The sequence below is a fragment of the Genypterus blacodes genome, unplaced genomic scaffold (genome assembly GCF_046128005.1).
Source record: "Genypterus blacodes isolate CSIRO-AG114 ecotype Tasmania unplaced genomic scaffold, CSIRO-AGI_Gbla_v1 ptg000028l_1, whole genome shotgun sequence".
Taxonomy (NCBI): Eukaryota; Metazoa; Chordata; class Actinopteri; order Ophidiiformes; family Ophidiidae; genus Genypterus; species Genypterus blacodes.
Window position 1 is genome coordinate 3,294,438 of NW_027466841.1, and position 23,159 is coordinate 3,317,596.

The 23,159-nt window shown below is 41.6% G+C and overlaps 2 protein-coding genes across 2 annotated transcripts; one reads left to right on the forward strand and one right to left on the reverse strand.

The window, feature by feature from the left end:
* Positions 1–1,233: 1,233 nt before the first annotated feature.
* xab2 (XPA binding protein 2) lies at positions 1,234–8,156 on the reverse strand. Its single transcript, XM_076144277.1, has 19 exons — positions 8,017–8,156; positions 7,518–7,666; positions 7,227–7,350; positions 6,949–7,146; positions 6,231–6,365; positions 5,973–6,137; positions 5,702–5,846; positions 5,459–5,610; positions 5,154–5,273; positions 4,922–5,053; positions 4,683–4,814; positions 4,434–4,547; positions 4,160–4,322; positions 3,852–4,042; positions 2,864–2,986; positions 2,602–2,764; positions 2,331–2,457; positions 2,032–2,141; positions 1,234–1,930 (listed from the first exon to the last, which is right to left on the reverse strand). Exons 1-19 carry the CDS (start codon positions 8,050–8,052, stop codon positions 1,869–1,871), a joined length of 2,541 nt encoding a protein of 846 aa, XP_076000392.1. The 5' UTR covers positions 8,053–8,156; the 3' UTR covers positions 1,234–1,868.
* A 3,321-nt stretch (positions 8,157–11,477) lies between these two features.
* Positions 11,478–21,529, forward strand: LOC142993574 (myosin heavy chain, fast skeletal muscle-like). The gene is made up of 38 exons (XM_076144358.1): positions 11,478–11,681; positions 11,939–12,082; positions 12,228–12,384; positions 12,501–12,528; positions 12,615–12,732; positions 12,847–12,939; positions 13,020–13,083; positions 13,174–13,272; positions 13,366–13,469; positions 13,555–13,693; positions 13,784–13,902; positions 14,013–14,162; positions 14,252–14,422; positions 14,497–14,800; positions 14,959–15,032; positions 15,115–15,202; positions 15,290–15,407; positions 15,521–15,644; positions 15,736–15,872; positions 16,002–16,257; positions 16,490–16,732; positions 16,823–16,999; positions 17,120–17,265; positions 17,366–17,456; positions 17,552–17,941; positions 18,057–18,183; positions 18,249–18,367; positions 18,517–18,713; positions 18,819–19,002; positions 19,095–19,260; positions 19,538–19,662; positions 19,759–20,067; positions 20,159–20,362; positions 20,452–20,577; positions 20,697–20,867; positions 20,999–21,103; positions 21,188–21,283; positions 21,383–21,529. Exons 1-38 carry the CDS (start codon positions 11,478–11,480, stop codon positions 21,527–21,529), a joined length of 5,814 nt encoding a protein of 1,937 aa, XP_076000473.1.
* The last annotated feature ends 1,630 nt before the right edge of the window (positions 21,530–23,159 follow it).

Below are 23,159 nucleotides of genomic sequence, written 5' to 3' on the forward strand. Positions count from 1 at the left end.
AAGCTGCTGCCAGGTCAAGTGATCTGTGTCATTTAGTCTGCCAACACCAGGGCTCCTTCTTCACCTCTGCTCTGGAAGAAGGCCGACACAACTCCCTGGGCTGTTAACAGTCAGACCCCATCAGAGACCTCGGTTCAGCCCCAAACATGAGACCTCAGCCGGTCCAAACTCCATCGACCCCACAGTACTGCTATGTAGCTGAGCCTTATCTCTGGTAAATGGTGCGCAAATTGACACACCCATGATAAATACACATAATTGAATTAGGCCTTGCCTTGTTTTTCCGCATTTGTTATCATAACCAAACTAGAAGTATGACACCATGTCATTAAACCGATGGTTGGTACATATGGACATAAATAGCGACACCCTGAGGTCATTTGTGTTAGTGTTCAAGCAGTCTAGTTGTTAATTTTGAGTAAAATTAACTATGACCCAAGTCCAAAATCACACCAGGCAATATGAATGTTATTTGACGGCTTCTAGTATTAAATACTGTGGTCAGATACATTCATTCAGTTAACTTAACATGTAGAACATAGAACTAATTAATTAGGTAATAATTAAATTATGGATCTTAAGTATGACTTCATTACTGAGTAATCATTGAGTTATTCTACCGTCCCTCACTGATAGACATGATACTGTTTCCTTCCAGTTGTTTTGAAGTCTTGTTTCGGCATCCACAGTGGAGAACACAAATCCCAGGAGCCTCCTGATCACATGATGTTGCTCAAAGTTCCAGGAGTCCTCCGAGCACCCCTCTGCAGTAACTCTGTAAGAGGATTACCTCTCAGCTATTTCAATCTAATTACGCACCAACTATTTCTCCCTCATCAGTGCCTTTTCCTCATCTTCGGTCCATTTAACCCCTTCAATGTGGTGACATCAACACAACACGACGTCTAAGATCTAGGCAGGCAGTGGCTCAGTGGTTAGAGCTTCCGCTTGGGAACCGGAGGGTTGCCGGTTCGAGCCCCTGCCGAGGCGCCCCTGAGCAAGGCACCGAACCCTCAATTGCTCCCCATACCACCCCTCTGCGAAGGGTGGTAAGTCACTTTGGATAAAAGCGTCTGCCAAATGATCGTAATGTAATGTAATCTACTTTAAATCAACTTGGAACATAATTTATTTGTCTCAGGCAATATAGAATTCATAAATAGATCAGTATCTATTTATGATAAGTGGTATCTAAATAAAGGCATGTTGTTCTTCCATTTTTCCAGAAAAGGGCATTTGTATTGAAACATTAATAAGAATTGGTTTGGTGACCCAGTATTGATTCTGTGGGGTGGTCACCTTTGAGGCTTCAGTTCAAGTAAACATCCCATTAAGTGGGTCAGCAGTGGTGAGGGTTTACTTTCAATCTCTGTTATACAATTGTAGTGTTCTTGTTTGGGACATAATAAAATATGCAATCTTTGAAACAGATGAACCAGCAATTCTGGCAGGGGCACAAGCCACTGTAGGCTTAACACAAACTGGCATGACATCAAGATGAAATTGAAGCACAATTCTGGTGCAGTAGTGTATTAAGGCTGCTGTTTAGGAACTGTATAACTTCTGAGTAACTTACTACTTTAATGACTTTCTCGGGACTGGAGAAAGAGTGACATCGTGTGGTCATTATGTGGTACATATATCTTGACTGCATCAGAAAATGCACCAGGAAAATAAAGAGAACACTTATGTTACAGACATGAATGTTACTTGGTTATTGAATATGTCTTTTTTTTATTAAAATACACGACATACGACAACATGTATACATGAAAAAAAGGCATTTTGTCCATTTGACTATGACTACAGTCAGAATCAGAAGACTGCATCCTGATCCTGAAGTTCTAGTTTTAGCCTGGGGAGTGCGTTCAGTCCTCTTTCAGGCCTCCAAAGACAGCTGTGGGGACGCTCTTCTGTTCAAGCTGCACCTCTGTGGAGGAAAAGACAAGAGGACATTCAGCACGCACATTCTGATTAGCAACATTCACACTTTACTGTAAAGGGAAACATTTTATATCTCCAGTCACTTACCATCTGGTCCTTGGTCTTCATCATCTCCCTCCTCATCATCGTCAATATCGATCTCATCAGGATTGGCTTGCTTGGCAAGCTCAGCTAGTTCACTGCGAGACGTGTCACTCCTGAAGTGCAGATGAGGAAAACAAAGATAGATTGCATACTGCCATTTCTTTTGCATAATGCAACTCAATTTTAAAACCTCAAACCTTTGTTTTGGGCCAATGAAAACTACATTGTGCATAGTTTGTACCAGCTGTGTGTGTGTGTGTGTGTGTGTGTGTGTGTGTGTGTGTGTGTGTGGTACAACAAACCTGACAAAGAGAATCTTTTCTTTTGGCTTGAGTTTGTCCTGTTCTGCCTCTGCAGCAAGCAGCTGTGCCTTTTGTTCCAGCATCTTCATGTCATCAATACCCATCTGGCCTGGAGCAAGATCTGAGACTGAACACAAGCCAAACAAGTGAACAAACGGGTCATCTGATCAGTGACATCTCAAACATTCCATATTTAAACTGGTCATAGAGCATTCTCTGCAATAGCTCATGCTCAAAAATAGTAGCATGGAGTGAGTGCCTGCTCTCTCACCTGTTCCTGTTGTGGCCTTCATCATCTGAGAGGTCATGAAGTTGACCTGAGTATTGTATGTGGCTTGGACACTGCGCTTGATCCTCAGCATTTCTCGAATAGTGTCCTCATTTCCATGGCGGATCTCAAATTCTTTCCAGGTCTGCCAGAAATTAGCTGTCACCTGAAAGGGACGGTACATTGACGCAGTGAATCATTACAAATATGAAATCAATACAAATCGGCAATAAAAGCGTTGATGGCAGGAGGTGGATGGTCTCACCCTGGGGTCACAGATCTGGGAGCAGTAGGAGTAGATTGCTCTCCCTCTGTCAATCTCACCAAGTTTACTCTCCATATCAGCAAAACGCAAGCACATGTCCCTGGAATGCTCATCTGGGAGGACCTTAGAGAAACAGAATCGTTATTTTTGCTATTTAAGCACTCATTACAACAGATAATGACAAAGTACAGCATACACTTCAAATGTTCGAAAACACGAAAGAGCCTTAAGGTGCAGTGGATGGCCACAAGATGTTGGCTCTAAACAATCTGTAATGAAGTCTCACATAGTTCACACTTCTGCCATATGATGATGTAATGGATTTGTTTTCCATAAGAAGTGAGTGTATCCAACTGTCCCACTAAACCTCTGTGTTGGACTGACAGCTTCTTCAGTATTTAGTAAGAAAGCCATAAACCACTGGATCATCTCACAGAGCTTATTTCTACAGTGTCCTCGAATAGTGTTCAGCCAAGACAGGAAAACCTTCCAAATCAATGGAGGGACATTCCACTTACACTTGTCATTGTTATGAAGCCTATTTTCTAGGTTTTGAGCCAATGATCAACAAAGGATCAAAAAGGGCCAAAGGTATCTACAGACGCGAATTCTCTCTGTTCACTGTTGCCATTAATTTGTAATATCATATAATAATAATATGGGGCGGCAGTAGCTCAGTCCATAGAGATTCAGCTTGGGAACCGGAGGGTCCCCGGTTGGAGTCCCGTATGGACCAAGTAAGTGGTCTGGTAGCTGGTGAGTTGCCAGTTTGCCTCCAGGGCACTGCCGAGGTGCCCCTGAGCAAGGCACCGAACCCCCAATTGCTCTATGGGCGCCGTAAATGGCTGCCCCGCACCCCCTCTGTAATGCATGGGTTTGTGTGTGATATGAGGGGGTGCAAGAAAAATTTCAATTGTGTGTGTTGGAAGACGCTTTGGATAAAAGCGTCTAGCTAAATGACTGTAAATTAAATTAAATTAATACACACCTCGATTGCCTTCTGGTAAATTGCTCTGGTGTATGTGACCCCGTATATTTCAGCAGCTCGCTTGATGTAGATATTGAACATGTGATGTCTCTCCTGAGTCTCCACTGCCTGAGTTGCTCTTTCGTACACAGCCATGGCGTGTCGTGCCAACCCAAACTCCTCTTCCAATTTAGCATACAGCAGGTAAATGGCTGGAAGGCAAAGCACAGGAACATAATAAGCATCGGTACATTTTATGAAACAGTTTTAGGTCAAACAAAAAGGTGCAATACATTTGAATGAATAAGGTAAAGCTGATAGCTACTCACTCTTTGCAAACTTAGCAGGGCAGCCATCCAAGGCTTGTTCAAATAAATCTCTCGCTCTCTCCAGCTTCTTGCCTCCATAACGGTCAATGAACTTGGTGAGGTAAGTGTTCCAGATATCGTAAACGTTTGGCCACCTGAACAGAGCAATGCCACGCTCGTATGCCTACAAGCAGATCAAAATCATTGACGCAAATATTAGAGAATTGTTCAGTCGGATGCTGGTTAGGAATTCTAGAGAGGTGACATTTAGGTTTGTGTATTAGTGGCGCATTACTTTGAAGCTCTCCTCAAAGTAGTTGTGCTCTTCTAGGAACATGGCATAATTGATGATGATCTGTGGCGTTGCAATGCGGAGGTCAATGATGCGGTCATACACTGCTTTTGTAGACTGAGGAGAAAAACAAGAAATACACTCTACATCAAAGCCCACACATATATAACTTATGATTTATGTCCCTCATACTTAGAATAATTTTCAGAAAGACCTAATTTGACACGAGACACTAACATGTTATGAACATACCTGAAAAGTGCCAAGACTTTCCTCCAAGTCTGCCAGCATAGACCAGACCTTCAGAGACTTGTAGACCCTGTTTTGGACCGGCTCAGACGAGTCAAAGTACTCTGCTTTCTTGGATGGGATGGCTGTAGCTTTCTTAAGTCAAATAATCAAAAAACATGTTTTTGCATAATGATTAAGAAGTAAATGAGAGTTGCATATTTTAGTCATCAAGCCTGAAGACTTGACCATCGGTGACTCACCCTGAGTATGCGCAGAGCCTGTTCATAGTTCTCGTGACGCAATTCCATCTCTCCATATTCACACCAGACGGCAGCCAGGTCGTCCACCTGCTTGTAGTTGACCTTGGTAGCCTTCTCAAAGATAGTCCTGGCCTGGGTGAGGGCAAGAAAGTGTCAACACATTACAAGAAATCACATCTGATATGAAATGCACGTTTGTAATATCCCTGTAGGGAAGACCTCAGTGACTTACATCATCCAGCTGCTCATTTTCCTCATAGAACTTAGCAAAGGAAACCCAGAGGGAATGAGGCTTCCCTGTGGCCTTCATCGGATCCACGGTCTGCACTGCCTCAGTGTAGGCGTTTATGATCTGTAGGGAACAGATTCGTTAGTAATGCACTGAACGAGGGCAAAGTTACCCGAGCACCTCTTGTGCTTTGTGGGTGGATGGGGAGGTGAGGATGGAACCAACAACCTCGATGAAAAACTGTCGATAATAATGAACGCGACACAGAAACAGATGAGATCAAAACAAGGAAGACGGGGGAAACTTGCCTGCCGTGGATTGCCTTCGTACAACTTCACCCGCTTATGCCACTCATGGACATTATGGGGGTTCTGACGCAGCAGCACACTGTTCAACAGGAGAGGGCGCCGGGCTATGAGCTGCTCAAAGCGAGCAAGCCTAAGCTCCAGGTCGATATCATCTGGGAAAAGAGGCACAGAAAAAGTAGGACATGCATGGCAATTGGAAGAGAATAAACAGCACATTGCTCATTTGACACAATCTCTACACACCATCATCATCCTGTCCAATCTCAGCAGAGGTTTCCATCTTGGCAGCAATCATGCTCTCCTCAAACTGGGCATAACTATCAAACACCTGTGTGAAATCCCTGACTGTCACCACGGTGAGGATGGCCTCCTCATACACATCGCGGGCCTAGGGAAGACAAACCATCATAACAGACGTTCAGATCACACCAGCAGTTGTGGGTGGCCATGTTGATGAGCCTAAATCTTTCAGTCATGAACAAATGAGCATGACAGTTATTCAGAGAGCAGACACCTTTTCAAAGTGGCCACTCCTGATGTAATAGTCGGCTAAGGAGCACCACAGCTTGCCCAGTTGGTCCGTGAAGCGAGTGAGGCCTCCTCGGATGATGGCCCCGACATTCAGAGACGTCACCTTATCGGGGTTCTGGGAGATCAGGTCGCACAGTTCATGCCACAGCTGCCACAAAATAGAATGTGCAAAAAATTAAATAAAATTTTATTTCGTTTCATTTTTAAAAGCATTCGAATATTGCAGAGAGGAAAAGCTTACTTGATAGTTCGACTTGCCCTCTTTGGAAACAAAACTTTCATCATTGACAACAGCCGCTAATCTGACTGCTGCTTCGTCTAAGCGGCCAATGGATCGCAGGTAGTCGATGTACTCCTCAGCGTTCTCTGGAGAGAGCTGCAGAGCACAGGTGAAGACCACTCCATTAGGACAACGGCATTTATTCATATTACTTCTACCAAATATGACAATAGAAATACTATTGTGTAGTCTAAATTGAAAAAACAGCAAAAACGTCTACACAGCATAACGCCTTCATGATTCAGTGTTTAAAACAAATTATTCCACCTATAAGATTGATAACAAATGATGTGAATTTCGATGAGTGAACTTTGAAAAATGTGTACATACACAGGTGCATCTCCATAAATTAGAATATCGTAGACTTCCCCATGATTGTGTCGCCGCCTGAACCAGACAGAGACTATTTGAAGGCTCAGAAAGACTCAGCAGGTGATTTACGTTCATAAGCTGTCAGTCTACAATATTCTAATTTTCGGAGATACTGAATTTGAGTTGTAAGCCATAATGATTCAAATTAAAATAAATAAAGGCTTGAAATAGTACACCTTGTGTGTGATGAATCTATCATGTGTGCGCTTTATACTTTTTGAATTGAATTACAGAAATAAATTAACTTTTCCACAATATTCTAATTTACTGTAAGTGTGTAAACCCACACAGTGAAGCCTTTCCTCACCTTCAGGTATCTGCGGTAGACCCGGATGGCCGTCTCAGGCAGAGGCAGGTCGCGGACAAAACGGAGATACAGCGGCCAGATGCGAGGATGCTGCGTTACGGGAAGAGCTCGAAGCGCGCGGTCAAACGTTCGCCGGCTTCGTGTCATCTTACTTTGCGACACGAGGAACTGGCAGTAATCCAGCCAAAGTCTGGGCATCTAGTATCGGGGAAGAGAAGTTGTTATTTTCAAGGACAACTGCAAGTCAAGATATGACAAAGTTATAAAGGATTCATCACCTTATGCATGAACACCAACGCCCTTTCGTGGCAGTTATTGATCTCCTCGTAGACGGGCTCAGTGATGCACTTCCCTTTGACTTGTTTTCGTCTTTCTCTCAGGTAGTTGTACCACAGCTTGTAACTGTAAATTGAAAGAATACAGCCAGGAAAATGTAAAATCTGAAAACTCATTAAAGTCGCAACGTACAGCAGTACTCATCAACAGCCTGCTAATTAAGTAGTTTAGATACAGTTGCAAAGTACAGTTGTTGTACAAGATAGTTTCTGTTGACATGAAAGCAGAGTTACCTGCCCGGGAGCTCCCTCAGAGCCCGCTCATAGATCATGTTCAGGATAGATTTGGGTCCATTCTTCTTGAAATCGCAGTAACGCATCCAGCACTTGACTGAATAGGGGTTTCTGATAATCTCCTCTTCGTACGGTAGATCATCTTCCTCCTGACACCGCAAAAGCAGAGCACAACACAAGACAGTTCATAAGAAATCACTCAAAACAACAAATCAGAGGGAGCTAGGTTAGCTAGCGCCGGCATCAGAGCAGTAACTTCGGGTTAGCCAAGAATTCAGTTACACGGTGAATATTGTCGCTACAAACGTTTTGTTCAACTGGACCTAAATAATTGAATGGTTTATTGGTCACAAACACCGGAGAAGTAAGAAATATGTCGAGTACAGAGACGACCAGTAGCTAAAGCCAAGCTAACACCGTAGCATATTAGCAATTGTTAGCTAACATGTGCTGTGAAATAACGGAATCTGAAAATTAAGTGCGTGTGAAGATAACTTACAAACACAACATCTGCTTTCCCGTTTAGCAAAGGCATTTTGTATCCGCCAAAATAACAGTTCAGTACAACATCAACTTTAGCTTAGCTTTAGCTTCGAACTGCTTCAAAAACGCGTGTTGACAACGCGACTTCCGGCCTGGTGACTGACAGCGCTTGAGGACCAATCGTCACGGCGACAAAGATTTCAAGCACCGCCCTCTTGCCATCCAGCAGACTGTTGTAAATGGCAGAAAATATGCTAATCTGAGCTCGACAAATACGGTTTGAAGCTGAATCTAATATATATATAAATAATTAATAATTATTTATAGATTATCACTACAATGTGGTTGTTAAAAGTTGTGACAGCCTATAGCGAGAGCAGGATATTGTCTACATTTAAATAAAACTTAACTGCAAATAAGAAGAATAGTAAATAAAACATTCATATAGTAAATAAATACATTAAACATAATTAAACTTGAATTGATCGGGCTTGAACAGAAGCAGTATGCTGATATGCATGTGTGCCCTAAAAATAGAACCAGTCAGCAATGCATACACGTCCATTTGTGTATCGGGAATAAAGAAAGGAGGGAGGGACGGATGAGAGGGAGAGAGAGAGACAGAGAGAGGGAAAGAGAGAGAGAGAGACATAGAGAGAGATGTAAGAGAGAGAGACAGAGCGAGGGGGAGAGAGAGAGGAGAGGAGAGGAGAGGAGAGGAGAGAGAGAGTAAGGGGGGGGGGGGGGGGTCGCACTTGGCTCTGGCTTTTCTTTTCCGTCGCTCTCACCTTTTTTACACTTGGTTGGTATTGTAATATCTGAATAGGTGAGAGCCATGTCTTTGGAGAATAGTTGTGTGATACGTGATAGATTATTACACAATAGAGAGACTATCACAAAGAGATAATGTTGTGATTTTAATGTACCAGGATTAATCTGGTACTAAAACCTTTAGGTCACCACACTGACAAAGTAAACGTTGTACATTCTGAGATGCTCGTGAAACATCTTGTCTTGTGCTGACATGGTGCCCTCAGTGCAAACTTAGCCATTATGGCTTAACCTAAAAATAAGAAGCTTCTTTACTCAACAACACCCGTTCAACTTTGAAGGTTGTTCAATATTTCTATTAAAGATATGCAATGATCATTTGCATCTTCTCTTCTCAAACCATTTATTTGTGATCAAATCTGGAAAGCCTGTTTTCAATGATTTTTTATTTTCAATACTTTTTCATTCTTAAAGCATGAACATGAGCATCAACAATCTACCTATAAGAGATGTTTGTCCAAATCGTCAGCAAAAATAATGACGCATTATTTCAAACCGTTTGACACAATAAACCAACTATGAACTAACAATATCAATAGCATCTTGTGACATCCACAAATGGTCTGGCTGTCTACATGGATAAAATAAGAAGCCCTAATTACTTACTTAAAGTTCTAATGTTATACGACGTTCAAACAATAAAAGTGGAAAAAGGGAAGAAAAGGCGTATGACAGTAGTCTATTCTTGTGCAATTCACCTTTAACATTTCCAAAAGGCATTTGGAAAGTGGTCAACTGATTCCAAGATCCTGAAGGTCATTTGATTAAGAGCGGCTGTCGGCAATGTCTCAAAAACACACCTAGGTTTTTTTAAAAGGACATAGGGTTTCCATAACAGCATTACATCCTTAGGATCAAATGAGGTTAAAGATCTTTGATATTGGAGTGGAACTTATTATAGGTCTTATCTCACCCAGATTGGCAAAAGTTCTTCTACTCCTTTTAAGGCAAGGTGTAATAGCACTTGAGCTTTATGGATAGGCCCTAACATTCGTTTTTATTAGAGAAATATGAGCTGGGAAAGTCTCCTGCAACTGTATACCAGTGCCACTTGAGTGCTTCTCCAAGACTAAGATGCTTGGCTACATGTTCAATTCCAAGGGTAATAAGAGAAGCCCCCTGGGTATACGCAAATAAATACAATGACCAAATGTGTCTGCAGTGATTTTGAATGTAATTTTACTGTATTAAAGTAATAGTACTTTAAAAACCTAGCTACATTTTTCATGGAATCTGTTATAGGACATGCTTTGGGGATTACAGTCTTGCTTGTTTTTCATTGGCAGAAATAAAGCAATGTGCAATGCTCTCTCATTAAAGCATGTTACATTGCTAAGGTTAGATGACATTCTCCTTTTAAACCAATGTCTCACAAAGTATGGATTTAAAATTCCTATTCATTCAATTTCCTTTTTTCTAACATCATTGACAATCATAAAAAGGCAACGATTGTCCTTTTTATTCATAATCATTGATGCTGAAGGACAAGCCTTGACACTTAAAACCATTGACATTTGGATGCATATGTAAAACTAAGGCCAATGATGTTATAGGTTTAAAAAAGAGTGAAGTCAGTACAGCAGAGCCACTGTAGTAGATGATTCAAATATGTTTTCATCAAATTAATTTTGATCTTACTTAGATGTACTTACTTACTTATTTATACTTACTTACACACACTGTCACACTATAAAAGCGGCATTCGTATTTAACAGTGCTATTCACTGTTCATATAATCAGTACTTAACTACATATATCATCACTTTCTGTATCTCACACTTTTGCTATGTTGGCAGTTCAGCGGTGAAATATCTTTGATGTAACAAAAGCTAACGACTCCTACAATGTCACAAGATGGATGTGAAGATGACAGGAATACTTGACCAAATTGAGTGCTGTACTGCTGCTGACCAGGCAATTCATGCCTCTATAAAAGCAGCTGCTTTGGGCTCCTCGGAGAACTGACAGGCACCCGACACAGGTGAGTGCTTTTGTGGTCATTTATGCTTGCCTATTTGCTATAATGTCAATTGCATGTGACACTGTGTGTTTTCTTAGAAGTTGTCTTGAGAGTGGTCATGTCAACAATCAAAGATGTATCTTTTTGATGGACGGTAAGGTCCTGGTTAAGAGGCACTCCAGTAATTTAGTAATTCTTTGAACAATGAAGCTATTTATACTTTGAATTGACTAATATACTATATATATGTATATGCAGTGTGTACTCACGCGCAACTTAGCTAAGTGGAGATTATGCATTTGCATGAAAGTCTTTTAAAATTGTGCAATGGCGTAATATTTATAATGTCACTGTTCTTTGATTAAATAAAGACACTTGGGTTTAAAATAGAATGTTGAAATTCAACAAAGTTTGAAAACAAGTCAGGGTTTGTCCCTGACCTGTTCTCATCTCTGAGACCATATCTCCTTCTTTAACAGCATCTTTGGACATCAACAGATACTGTAAGATTCAGTTGGGATAAGGTAAATGATTTCACAAGTAATATCCATAATATCAGATAGAGGCAGCAATAGATTATAACCGTTCTTATGTCATAGTATACAGCTATATATAGTAACTCCAAAAGGTTTTCTATATTATTATCACAAACTGACTTATTTTCAGATTAGACCAGAAGTGCCATCATGAGCACAGACGCAGAGATGGCGGGCTATGGCCCAGCGTCCATATACCTACGTAAACCAGAAAGGGAGAGGATTGAGGCTCAAACAACTCCATTTGATGCCAAAACCGCCTTCTTTGTGACTGAGCCTGCGGAGATGTACCTAAAGGGTAAACTTGTTAAGAAAGAGGGTGGCAAAGCCACTGTCGAAACTCTTTCAGGCAAGGTAAGAGAATGACTGTTTAATTTGAAACACTATCCATTTGAAACCTAAACCTAAAACATATTTAGCTATGACACTTTGAAAGAGAGACTGTGAAACAGGATGTGATTGATTCCACAATTTATTTAAAATATTTTCACTGTTGACTGTCCACTTTAGAGTCTCACTGTGAAGGAGGATGAGATCCTTTACTTCAGAAACTATCTGAAAGAAGGATATGTAATGACTCTTTAATAAACATTTGTTTTACTGTATTTCAGACTCTCACTGTGAAGGAGGATGAAATCTGTCCCATGAATCCTCCAAAGTACGATAAGATTGAGGACATGGCCATGATGACCCACCTCAATGAGCCTTGTGTGCTGTATAACCTCAAAGAGCGTTTTGCATCATGGATGATCTATGTGAGTGTAGAGGGCTGACACAGTCAATTAAAAAGTGCAGTTGCAATGCATTGAATAGAAGATTGTATCTAGTGAAGTCACCACTGACTTGACTGACATGACAATGTGTCATGCAAACATTAAGTGAACGCTACACTTTTCACAGACCTACTCTGGGCTCTTCTGTGTCGTCGTGAACCCCTACAAGTGGCTTCCTGTGTACGACACCCAGGTTGTAAATGCATACAGAGGCAAGAAGAGGGTTGAGGCTCCACCCCACATCTTCTCCATCTCTGACAATGCCTATCAGTTCATGCTCACTGGTAAGATGAGCCATGAGATAAGATGAGACACACCTACATGAAATATGACAAAATCTTGACTTATGACAAAGTATTTAATAAAACATGAATGTGGGGTGTGCATTTCTCTATTTCAGATCGTGAGAACCAGTCTATCCTTATCACGTGAGTAATATGAAAATAATTGAATAGATGTAAATGTTTTTCAGTTGTGACAAATAAACAACAGACGATACTGCTTTCTCCCCCAGTGGAGAATCCGGTGCAGGAAAGACTGTCAACACCAAGCGTGTCATCCAGTACTTTGCAACAATTGCAGTGATTGGAGGTAAAAAGACAGAGGCGCCAGCTGCTGCTAGCAAGATACAGGTAAAATTGGCTCCATTTCCTATAGTCTTTATCAAAGGTATTTTTTGATTACTGATATTTGACATCTTTTATGTAATGTGTATTGTATTCCAATATTTGATTGTAATATTACAGGGTTCACTTGAAGATCAAATCATTGCGGCCAACCCTCTGCTGGAGGCCTATGGTAATGCCAAGACTGTGAGGAATGACAACTCCTCTCGTTTTGTAAGTATTGAAGATGGGATTAATTGAATTTACAGAACGACATACCAGGAATCATGCTAACTTTGACTTTATATGTTTAGGGTAAATTCATCAGAATTCACTTTGCAGCCTCTGGCAAACTGGCCTCAGCTGATATTGAAACATGTAAGTCATATCTAAATGCACAGTCCCTGTGTTGTATTCAACAAAGGTGACATACATTGTTGTAATCTATCCTTTATATGTAATGCTCAGACCTGCTGGAGAAGTCCCGAGTCACCTTCCAGTTGTCTGCTGAGAGGAGCTACCATATCTTCTATCAGCTGATGACTGGCCACCAACCTGCGCTCCTGGGTACATGACTACAGAATTTGAACTTTGAAATCGAAGCAATACCAGACAAAATACCAGAGGAAAATCTCATGTATTTGTTTGATTCTGTTTCAGAGGCTCTTCTGATCACCACCAACCCCTATGACTACCACATGATCAGTCAGGGTGAAATCACTGTCAAGAGCATTGATGATGTGGAGGAGTTCATTGCAACTGATGTAAGATATCAATAGCTAGATTTTCAAAATTAAGGCATGTTGCATAAATATACATATATATATTCTTCTTTCATGTCTGATGTAGTCTGCAATTGACATCCTGGGCTTCAATGGTGAGGAGAAGGTGGGCATCTACAAGCTGACTGGTGCTGCGATGCATCATGGCAACATGAAATTCAAGCAGAAGCAGCGTGAGGAGCAGGCTGAGCCTGATGGCAATGAGGGTAAATTGTGATATCTTGGGAACAAAAGAAAACACATATTTCAAACAATGTTCTAGTTGACTGATGGATAAATGTTAAATGTCTTTCCAGTGGCTGACAAAATCGCCTACCTTTTGGGCCTGAACTCGGCTGACATGCTGAAAGCTCTGTGCTATCCCAGAGTCAAGGTCGGAAATGAGATGGTAACCAAAGGTCAGACCGTCCCACAGGTAAAGGAGCTTTCAAAAATGGAAGAAATAAAATTATCACAACTAAAGTAATGTGTTTGTGTTATCATATCCAAATTAGAAATATTTAATTGGGTTGTCCTTGTCTCCAGGTCAACAATTCTGTCTCAGCTCTCTGTAAGTCTATCTATGAGAAAATGTTCTTGTGGATGGTCATCCGTATCAATGAGATGTTGGACACAAAGAAGGCCAGACAGTACTTCATTGGTGTGCTGGATATCGCTGGATTTGAGATCTTTGATGTGAGTGATATAGAGTTATAGAGGCATTTGGACGGTATATTGATAAAAACATATTTGACTTTCAATTGATTATATTTCTGGAATAACAGTACAACAGCTTGGAGCAACTCTGCATCAACTTCACCAATGAGAAACTGCAACAGTTCTTCAACCACCACATGTTTGTGCTGGAGCAAGAGGAGTATAAGAAAGAGGGCATTGCATGGGAGTTCATTGACTTTGGTATGGACTTGGCTGCCTGCATTGAACTTATTGAGAAGGTGAGACATGTTACTGATAAAACTGATTGCATGGAATATGAAAGCATACTGAATTTCTATTTTTTTTAAATTAGCCAATGGGCATCTTCTCCATCCTTGAAGAGGAGTGCATGTTCCCCAAGGCCTCTGACACAACTTTCAAGAACAAGCTGCACGATCAGCATCTTGGAAAGACCAAGGCCTTTGAGAAGCCAAAGCCTGCAAAGGGCAAGGCTGAAGCTCACTTTGCCCTGGTTCATTATGCTGGCACAGTGGACTACAACATCACTGGCTGGCTGGACAAGAACAAGGACCCTCTGAATGACTCAGTTGTTCAGCTCTACCAGAAGTCTTCAAATAAACTGCTTGCCATGCTTTATGTAACACACGGAGCTGAAGGTAAGAGATGATGTATTAATGTATGCTACATGTATTCTCCATTCATATTAATGTAACTAAACAAAATGTTTCAGCTTCCATATGAAGATAAACTAAGAAGGTAAGGTAAGTATTTAGTTGCAGTTGTGTAACTGTACATGTATGTTTTTCGAAAACAGAGGCTGGTGGTGGTGCAAAGAAGGGTGGCAAGAAGAAGGGTGGTTCCTTCCAGACTGTCTCTGCTCTTTTCAGAGTATGTATTAATTCATATGTAAAGAAACAGATTGACCTGCTGATGGCTGGATCTTGCTTCAATGATTACTAATGATCCACAGGAGAACTTGGGCAAGCTGATGACCAATTTGAGGAGCACCCACCCTCATTTTGTCCGTTGCCTGATCCCCAATGAATCAAAGACACCAGGTAACAAGAGCATACTCCTCGATTCCTCAGCCTGTCACATCATAATAAGAACAATTTAATTTGATGTAATTTATTTGCATGATCCAGGTCTTATGGAGAACTTCCTGGTCATCCACCAGCTGAGGTGTAACGGTGTGTTGGAAGGTATCAGAATCTGCAGAAAGGGCTTCCCCAGCAGAATCCTCTATGCTGACTTCAAGCAGAGGTGACTAGAGGCTATTCAAATATGGAAATCCAGACAAATTCTAAAGAGGTACAATGACAAGCAGCAGCAACCCAGAATTGTGAGGAATGTTACCATAATTTTCTTCCATTCAGATACAAAGTATTGAATGCCAGCGTCATCCCTGAGGGACAGTTCATTGACAACAAGAAAGCTTCAGAGAAGCTCCTGGGCTCCATTGATGTGGATCACACTCAATACAAGTTTGGACACACTAAGGTAATTTTATGGATGACATCAGTAGATCGGCAGACTGCAGTGTTGCTTTTTAAATGGACTGATGAGTAATTTCTTTCTGTCAAAAACACAGGTGTTCTTCAAAGCTGGTCTTCTGGGTACTCTGGAGGAGATGAGAGATGACAAACTGGCTACACTGGTGACCATGACTCAGGCTCTCTGCAGAGGTTATGTCATGAGGAAGGAGTTTGTTAAGATGATGGAGAGGAGGTAAAATGATTTGATAAATTATGCTCTGTAAAATGCAACTGTGAAAACCTTGAGTTAAATGAAATGAGACCTTGAAATTGCAAGCACATTGCAGTGAAAAAAAAAATCTGTTTTTGTCTGATTTTGCAGAGAAGCTATATTCTCCCTCCAATACAACGTCCGCTCATTCATGAATGTGAAGAACTGGCCATGGCTGAAACTTTACTTCAAGATCAAGCCTCTCCTGAAGAGTGCTGAGACTGAGAAGGAACTGCAGAACATGAAGGAGAACTATGAGAAGATGAAAACAGACCTGGCTACAGCCTTGGCCAAGAAGAAGGAACTGGAGGAGAAAATGGTTTCTCTGCTGCAGGAAAAGAATGACCTGCAACTGCAAGTGGCTTCTGTGAGTCCAATAAAAATTAAGAAGTGAATCTCATTCATTATGGACTGTCAGTGAGGTCTTCATACACATTATTTCAGTGGGAAAAATGAAGTGAGAAATAGTCTTTTCATTGGCTGTGTGCCTTAATTGCAGTAAGGTAACAAACATGATCCCAGACAATTCATGAAGTGAACAGCATGCGTCTGTTTAATTCATACAAACATTAATTTGAATTTGTATGTTTCAACTATAGGAAGGTGATAATCTCTCTGATGCTGAGGAAAGGTGTGAGGGGCTCATTAAGAGCAAGATCCAGCTTGAGGCAAAGCTCAAAGAGACCTCTGAGAGACTGGAGGATGAGGAGGAAGTCAATGCTGAGCTGACAGCTAAGAAGAGGAAGCTGGAGGATGAATGTTCTGAGCTGAAGAAAGACATTGATGACTTAGAGCTCACCTTGGCCAAAGTGGAGAAGGAGAAACATGCCACTGAAAACAAGGTGAAGTTTACTCTGACTTAATATTCTGTGCCTTCGACCATATTCAATTTCAAAAAGAAAGAAGTGTTTATCGTTTCATGCCACCATTAGGTGAAAAACCTCACAGAGGAGATGGCATCTCAAGATGAGTCTATTGCCAAGTTGACCAAGGAGAAGAAAGCCCTTCAGGAGGCACACCAGCAGACACTGGACGATCTCCAGGCAGAGGAGGACAAAGTCAACACTCTGACCAAGGCCAAGACAAAGCTGGAACAGCAAGTGGACGATGTGAGAAGCCAATTCCTTTGATATTCTATTTTATTTATTCATTTTATTACACAATTGGTTTCTTGGCATTAGTTTTGAAATGCCCAAAACAAACTAAAATGAATTTTTATCATTCAAAAGCTTGAGGGATCCCTGGAGCAAGAGAAGAAGCTCCGCATGGACCTTGAGAGAGCCAAGAGGAAGCTTGAGGGAGATCTGAAACTGGCTCAGGAATCCATAATGGATCTTGAGAACGACAAACAGCAATCTGACGAGAAAATCAAGAAGTAATGTTTTATGTTCTGTCTTTACATTTTAATATCCCCATAATGAATCGTAAGTATTGATTCTCTAACAGCTAAAAACTTTCTTGCTCACCCCATAAAGGAAGGACTTTGAGATCAGCCAGCTCCTCAGCAAGATTGAGGATGAACAGTCTCTTGGTGCTCAACTTCAGAAAAAGATTAAGGAACTTCAGGTAACACAACATTAATGCAAACTAGACTTGGTAAAATGAAAACAAGTCATTCAATTCAGTAGATATTGCTCATACTTCTGCGATGCAAATTTTAGGCTCGCATTGAGGAGCTGGAGGAAGAGATTGAGGCTGAGCGTGCTGCTCGGGCTAAGGTGGAGAAGCAGAGAGCTGACCTCTCCAGGGAACTTGAGGAGATCAGTGAGAGGCTTGAGGAAGCTGGTGGAGCAACATCTGCTCAGATTGAGATGAACAAGAAGCGCGAGGCTGAATTCCAGAAGCTGCGTCGTGACCTTGAAGAGTCCACCCTGCAGCATGAAGCTACTGCAGCAGCTCTCCGCAAGAAGCAGGCCGACAGTGTTGCAGAGCTGGGAGAGCAGATCGACAACCTCCAGCGTGTCAAACAGAAGCTGGAGAAGGAGAAGAGCGAGTACAAGATGGAGATTGATGACCTCTCCAGCAACATGGAGGCTGTTGCCAAATCAAAGGTTTGTGTTGTTTTGGAGACTGATAAACACAGAACATTAAAATAAATGTAGAAAATGACCACATATTTACACTGCCAAAATGTTCTCCTGTTAAAATATGTTTTCATATTGACAGGGCAACTTGGAGAAAATGTGCAGAACTCTTGAGGATCAGCTGAGTGAGCTGAAATCCAAAAATGATGAAAATGTTCGCCAGCTGAATGACATAAGTGCTTTCAAAGCAAGACTGCAGACAGAGAATGGTGAGTCCCCTTAATTGAAAACTGGTCAGTGAAATAATCATAACACATTTACTCTTCATCTTCAGGTGAGTATTCTCGCCAGCTTGAGGAGAAAGAAGCTCTTGTTTCCCAGCTGACCAGGGGCAAGCAGGCATTCACTCAGCAGGTTGAGGAGCTTAAGAGGCACGTTGAGGAGGAAGTGAAGGTATGATGAATCCCACATCCTCCTGTTTATAGATCTTTCCAGCAAAATCAATGACAGTCAGAGGCGTCTCTCACTACGACTTATGCACACAGTATTTAAATACCAGTTATACATTTGAATGATTCACAATGTATAACTGTGATTTATAGGCCAAGAATGCCCTGGCCCATGCTGTCCAGTCAGCTCGCCATGACTGTGACCTGCTCAGAGAGCAGTATGAGGAGGAGCAGGAGGCAAAGGCTGAGCTGCAGAGAGGAATGTCCAAGGCCAACAGCGAGGTGGCTCAGTGGAGAAGCAAATATGAGACTGATGCTATCCAGCGCACTGAGGAGCTGGAAGAGGCCAAGTAAATCAACCCTCTCTTCTAAGAAACTTGATTTAATGAATTCCTGAGCAGTTCTTTTACCTGATATACTCCATGTATCTAAAAAGAAATCTTTGTTGACTACAGAAAAAAGCTTGCCCAACGTCTGCAGGATGCTGAGGAATCCATTGAGGCTGTGAACTCCAAGTGTGCCTCTTTGGAAAAGACCAAACAGAGGCTGCTGGGTGAGGTGGAGGACCTCATGATTGATGTGGAGAGAGCTAATGGTCTGGCTGCTAACCTTGACAAGAAGCAGAGGAACTTTGACAAGGCAAACATTTAGTTAGGAACTCATTCAGGTTGGTCAGAGGAAACCCAAATCGCATTTTGGCAGTCACAATTTTTATTCATCTCTGTTGTTAGGTCCTGGCAGAATGGAAACAGAAGTATGAGGAGGGGCAGGCAGAGCTGGAAGGAGCCCAGAAGGAGGCTCGCTCTCTCAGCACTGAACTGTTCAAGATGAAGAACTCTTATGAGGAGTCTCTGGATCACCTGGAGACCTTGAAGAGAGAGAACAAGAACCTGCAGCGTATGTTGACAATTCAGCATTTTCAAAATCTGACTCAGAACCTGTTTCTTGATTAGGAATAAAGTAGAACCTTTGCACTCATGAAAAATTAATTGCTGCCTCAGCAACGTTCCATTTCCTTTGAGACTGACTTGAAGTAGATACTGTATGTTACTACTATTCCCAAGAAAGGCAAAATAATTGATTCTAAAAAATCCACGATACAGCTTGTGTAAAATACAGTCTTGCTTGTTTGATGTTACTCATCTGTATTTCTTTGATTTTGGTCCTTCTCTAGAGGAGATCTCTGACCTGACTGAACAGATCGGTGAGACTGGAAAGACCATCCATGAGCTGGAGAAGGCTAAGAAGACTGTGGAGTGTGAGAAGTGTGAAATTCAAACAGCCCTTGAGGAAGCAGAGGTAAAATACTTTTTGCAACAGGATATAGGAGTATTTAAATTTGGTTTAATCCTACAACTAAAATCACAAATGTAAATTGGTTTACTTTTCTTCTAGGGTGCACTGGAGCATGAGGAGGCCAAGATTCTCCGTGTTCAGCTGGAACTCAACCAGATCAAAGGTGAGGTTGACAGGAAGCTGGCAGAGAAAGATGAGGAGATGGAGCAGATCAAGAGGAACAGCCAGAGGGTGATTGACTCCATGCAGAGCAGTCTTGACTCTGAGATCAGAAGCAGGAATGATGCCTTGAGAATCAAAAAGAAGATGGAGGGAGACCTGAATGAGATGGAGATTCAGCTCAGTCATGCTAACAGGCAGGCTGCTGAGGCCCAGAAACAACTGAGGAACGTCCAGGGACAGCTCAAGGTGAGTTCTGCAGCAACGTCTTAAGAAGAAATTGTAGAATCCTAACCAGTTACGTTTTAAGTTAACCCTTTCTTATTGTTGTTGTTGCCAGGACGCCCAACTGCACCTTGATGATGCTATCAGAGGGCATGACGAGATGAAGGAGCAGGTTGCCATGGTAGAGCGCAGAAACGGTCTGATGGTGGCTGAAATAGAGGAGCTGAGAGCCGCTTTGGAGCAGACAGAGAGAGCACGCAAAGTGGCTGAGCAGGAGCTGGTTGATGCGAGTGAGCGTGTGGGACTGCTTCACTCTCAGGTTTGTGTTCAATGATTCAGAGGGAAATAAAACACATCTTAGTACTAAGTACTAGTATTGTACTAATTATGTTTTCCTTCACGATTCAGAACACCAGTCTTATTAACACCAAGAAGAAGCTGGAGACTGATCTTATCCAGGTTCAGGGTGAAGTGGAGGATTCTGTTCAGGAAGCAAGAAATGCTGAGGAGAAAGCCAAAAAGGCCATCACTGATGTGCGTTTGTGTCTCGAACTTCAACAAAAGTTCTATATGCTGATCCCGATTATATTCTGTGAATATAAGAAACCTGTTAAATGAATCTAGCTAAATGAGATAACCTTTCATCGTTTCAGGCTGCCATGATGGCTGAGGAGCTGAAGAAGGAGCAAGACACCAGTGCTCATCTGGAGAGGATGAAGAAGAACCTGGAGGTCACAGTCAAGGACCTGCAGCATCGTCTGGATGAGGCTGAGAACCTGGCCATGAAGGGTGGCAAGAAGCAGCTCCAGAAACTGGAGTCCAGGGTACGAAATATAGATACTACACACATGTTCACAATATATGAATGGTCGTGACATTCAGGGGGAATATCTGACACGGAATGTGTGGTATATGTCTGTGCTTTTGTCTGTGTAAAAATTGTTCATTTGTACAGGTGCGTGAGCTGGAATCTGAAGTTGAAGCTGAGCAGAGGCGTGGAGCTGATGCTATTAAAGGAGTTCGCAAATATGAGAGGAGAGTGAAGGAACTGACCTACCAGGCAAGTTCTTCTTGGTTTACAAATACGCATGACCTCCCCTTAATGCTTTATCACTCCTGCAGTAACAATCCTTTATCTGTTTAGACTGAGGAGGACAAGAAGAATATGACCAGACTTCAGGATCTGGTGGACAAACTGCAGCTCAAGGTCAAGTCCTACAAGAGACAGGCTGAGGAAGCTGTAAGTCAAAATTATTGATGAGGCAATTCATTTACAGCAGACCCAATAACGAAAATAATATCTTGTAACTATGGCAATATACCTCTGACCTCTTCACAGGAGGAGCAGGCCAACAGTCACATGTCGAGGCACAGGAAGGCCCAGCATGAGCTGGAGGAAGCTCAGGAGCGCGCTGACATCGCTGAGTCCCAGGTCAACAAGCTGAGAGCCAAGAGCCGTGATGCTGGAAAGGTAGATGCAATTTAAGTTTTTTGCATGATTATAAGGCACGTTTGTTCGCAAGTTTTATATTCGTGTGCATTACATTACTGCAACTCATTGTGAAAAGCATAAACAAAAGTAAGGTTTCTTAATATCCAAAACATTACAAATTCTAACATGAATTTAAGCTGACTGAGTAAAGAAAAGTGGCTGTTGCTAATTGATTTTTCCCCCCCCTCCCCTATTTAGTCTGATGCTGAGTAAGAGACACCGTCAGGTTGAGGCCTTTCTTCAGCGTTCATAAAATATGAACCAATGGTTGAGGGGCTTTATGGTAATTCAATAAAAATGTCGATTTAAGAACTTTCTGGAATCCTGTCATTTATTTTACAGCAATCCCTTTGATCCGTTTACTACCGAACAACTAGGTATTTACACTATCTAAATCGAGAATAGAAAAGATTAGAATTGTGTTTCCCTAAGTGTGGGCTGCGGTCCCCTGGTGGGTCTTGAAGGTACTGCAGGTGGGCCATAAGAGGTCATTCACAATAAATACAATTGGCTGTATGTTTGGTCACGTCTTCATGCTGTAGAATGAATTTAGGACAGATGAGACGCCGCTCAAAATGGTATTGCATCAGGGAAATATATATAGATATATTACATGCACAAGTCTAGCTTTGTTATACAGTCCTGCTCAAATTTCCTGTAACCTTTTCCATAGTCAGCACCATCTCCACAAATCTTTGAGATGAAAGCCAGCGACGTAAAATAAAACTAAGAATGGCTCTTGGCTGTCTTACCCAAACAAGTAATACAAAACTGTGGGCATTAAATAGATTAAAAATAGAACAGATTTATTGCCGTTGTTACATTTTTGTTGTTGTTGTTTACTCTTAGAAATGTAGTGTCTAGTAACATTTGATATCAGATCACTCCTTCTTGAAAGCCAGAACAACCTCAAACGCATAACTAGCCAACAGCATGTTAAATGTAATGTCTGATATATCCTGCTACTGGCACAGTCATAGTACCAACAAACCTGTTCCCTGATGTTACAAATGTTAAAATGTGTGCTTCCTTCTGTCACATAACACATTCAAACATTTCTCAGTGAGTGTCTTGTACTGACCAATTGAACTCGGATTTGAATGTGATCAATGTGCTTGCAATTGATCACATTGGCAATCCTCAATTAGGCCAATCATTGGCAATCCTCCATTAGGCCAATCAAATATTTCACAGACAGAAGTTAGTATGCTGTCTGACATTATGTGCGCTATCCTTTAGCTTTAATAATGTAAAGGTAGGGACAATATTAACGGTCATGGCATTATGACATCATAACATAGGGTAGCTAAGCTTTACATTTAGATGCTATGAACTATGTAAAGTTGTGCATGTGAACGTGTGTTTCTCACTCAAATCTTGTTTCCAGGTCATCCATTTCACTTTGGTTACATTATCCCATGTTATATTAGTACTACAATCTAATGCTTGATGATTGAATACACAAAGGTCAGCCAAGATGTATGAGGCCATTGTCAATCTTATATGTCTAAGTCTACTCTATATGTATTCCATATGTGCTTGGTGGCCCACTTCAACTGCTAGTTGACTAAGATGTTCACCAACAGCAACATGGGTTTAGAATAGTTTAGTTGTTTATCGCTAT

What these genes read in the sequence shown, in the direction of transcription:
- LOC142993574 (XM_076144358.1), top strand. Translation starts at nt 11,478, where the DNA reads ATGAGCACAGACGCAGAGATGGCGGGCTATGGCCCAGCGTCCATATAC. An exon ending in TGGGACTGCTTCACTCTCAG is followed by an intron (nt 20,363 to 20,451) that starts GTTTGTGTTCAA and finishes TTCACGATTCAG; the next exon opens with AACACCAGTCTTATTAACAC. An exon ending in AGAGACAGGCTGAGGAAGCT is followed by an intron (nt 21,284 to 21,382) that starts GTAAGTCAAAAT and finishes ACCTCTTCACAG; the next exon opens with GAGGAGCAGGCCAACAGTCA.
- xab2 (XM_076144277.1), bottom strand. Translation starts at nt 8,052, where the DNA reads ATGCCTTTGCTAAACGGGAAAGCAGATGTTGTGTTT. An exon ending in AAAGTCTTGGCACTTTTCAG is followed by an intron (nt 4,548 to 4,682) that starts GTATGTTCATAA and finishes TTTTCTCCTCAG; the next exon opens with TCTACAAAAGCAGTGTATGA. An exon ending in GAAGGCCACAACAGGAACAG is followed by an intron (nt 2,458 to 2,601) that starts GTGAGAGAGCAG and finishes GCTTGTGTTCAG; the next exon opens with TCTCAGATCTTGCTCCAGGC.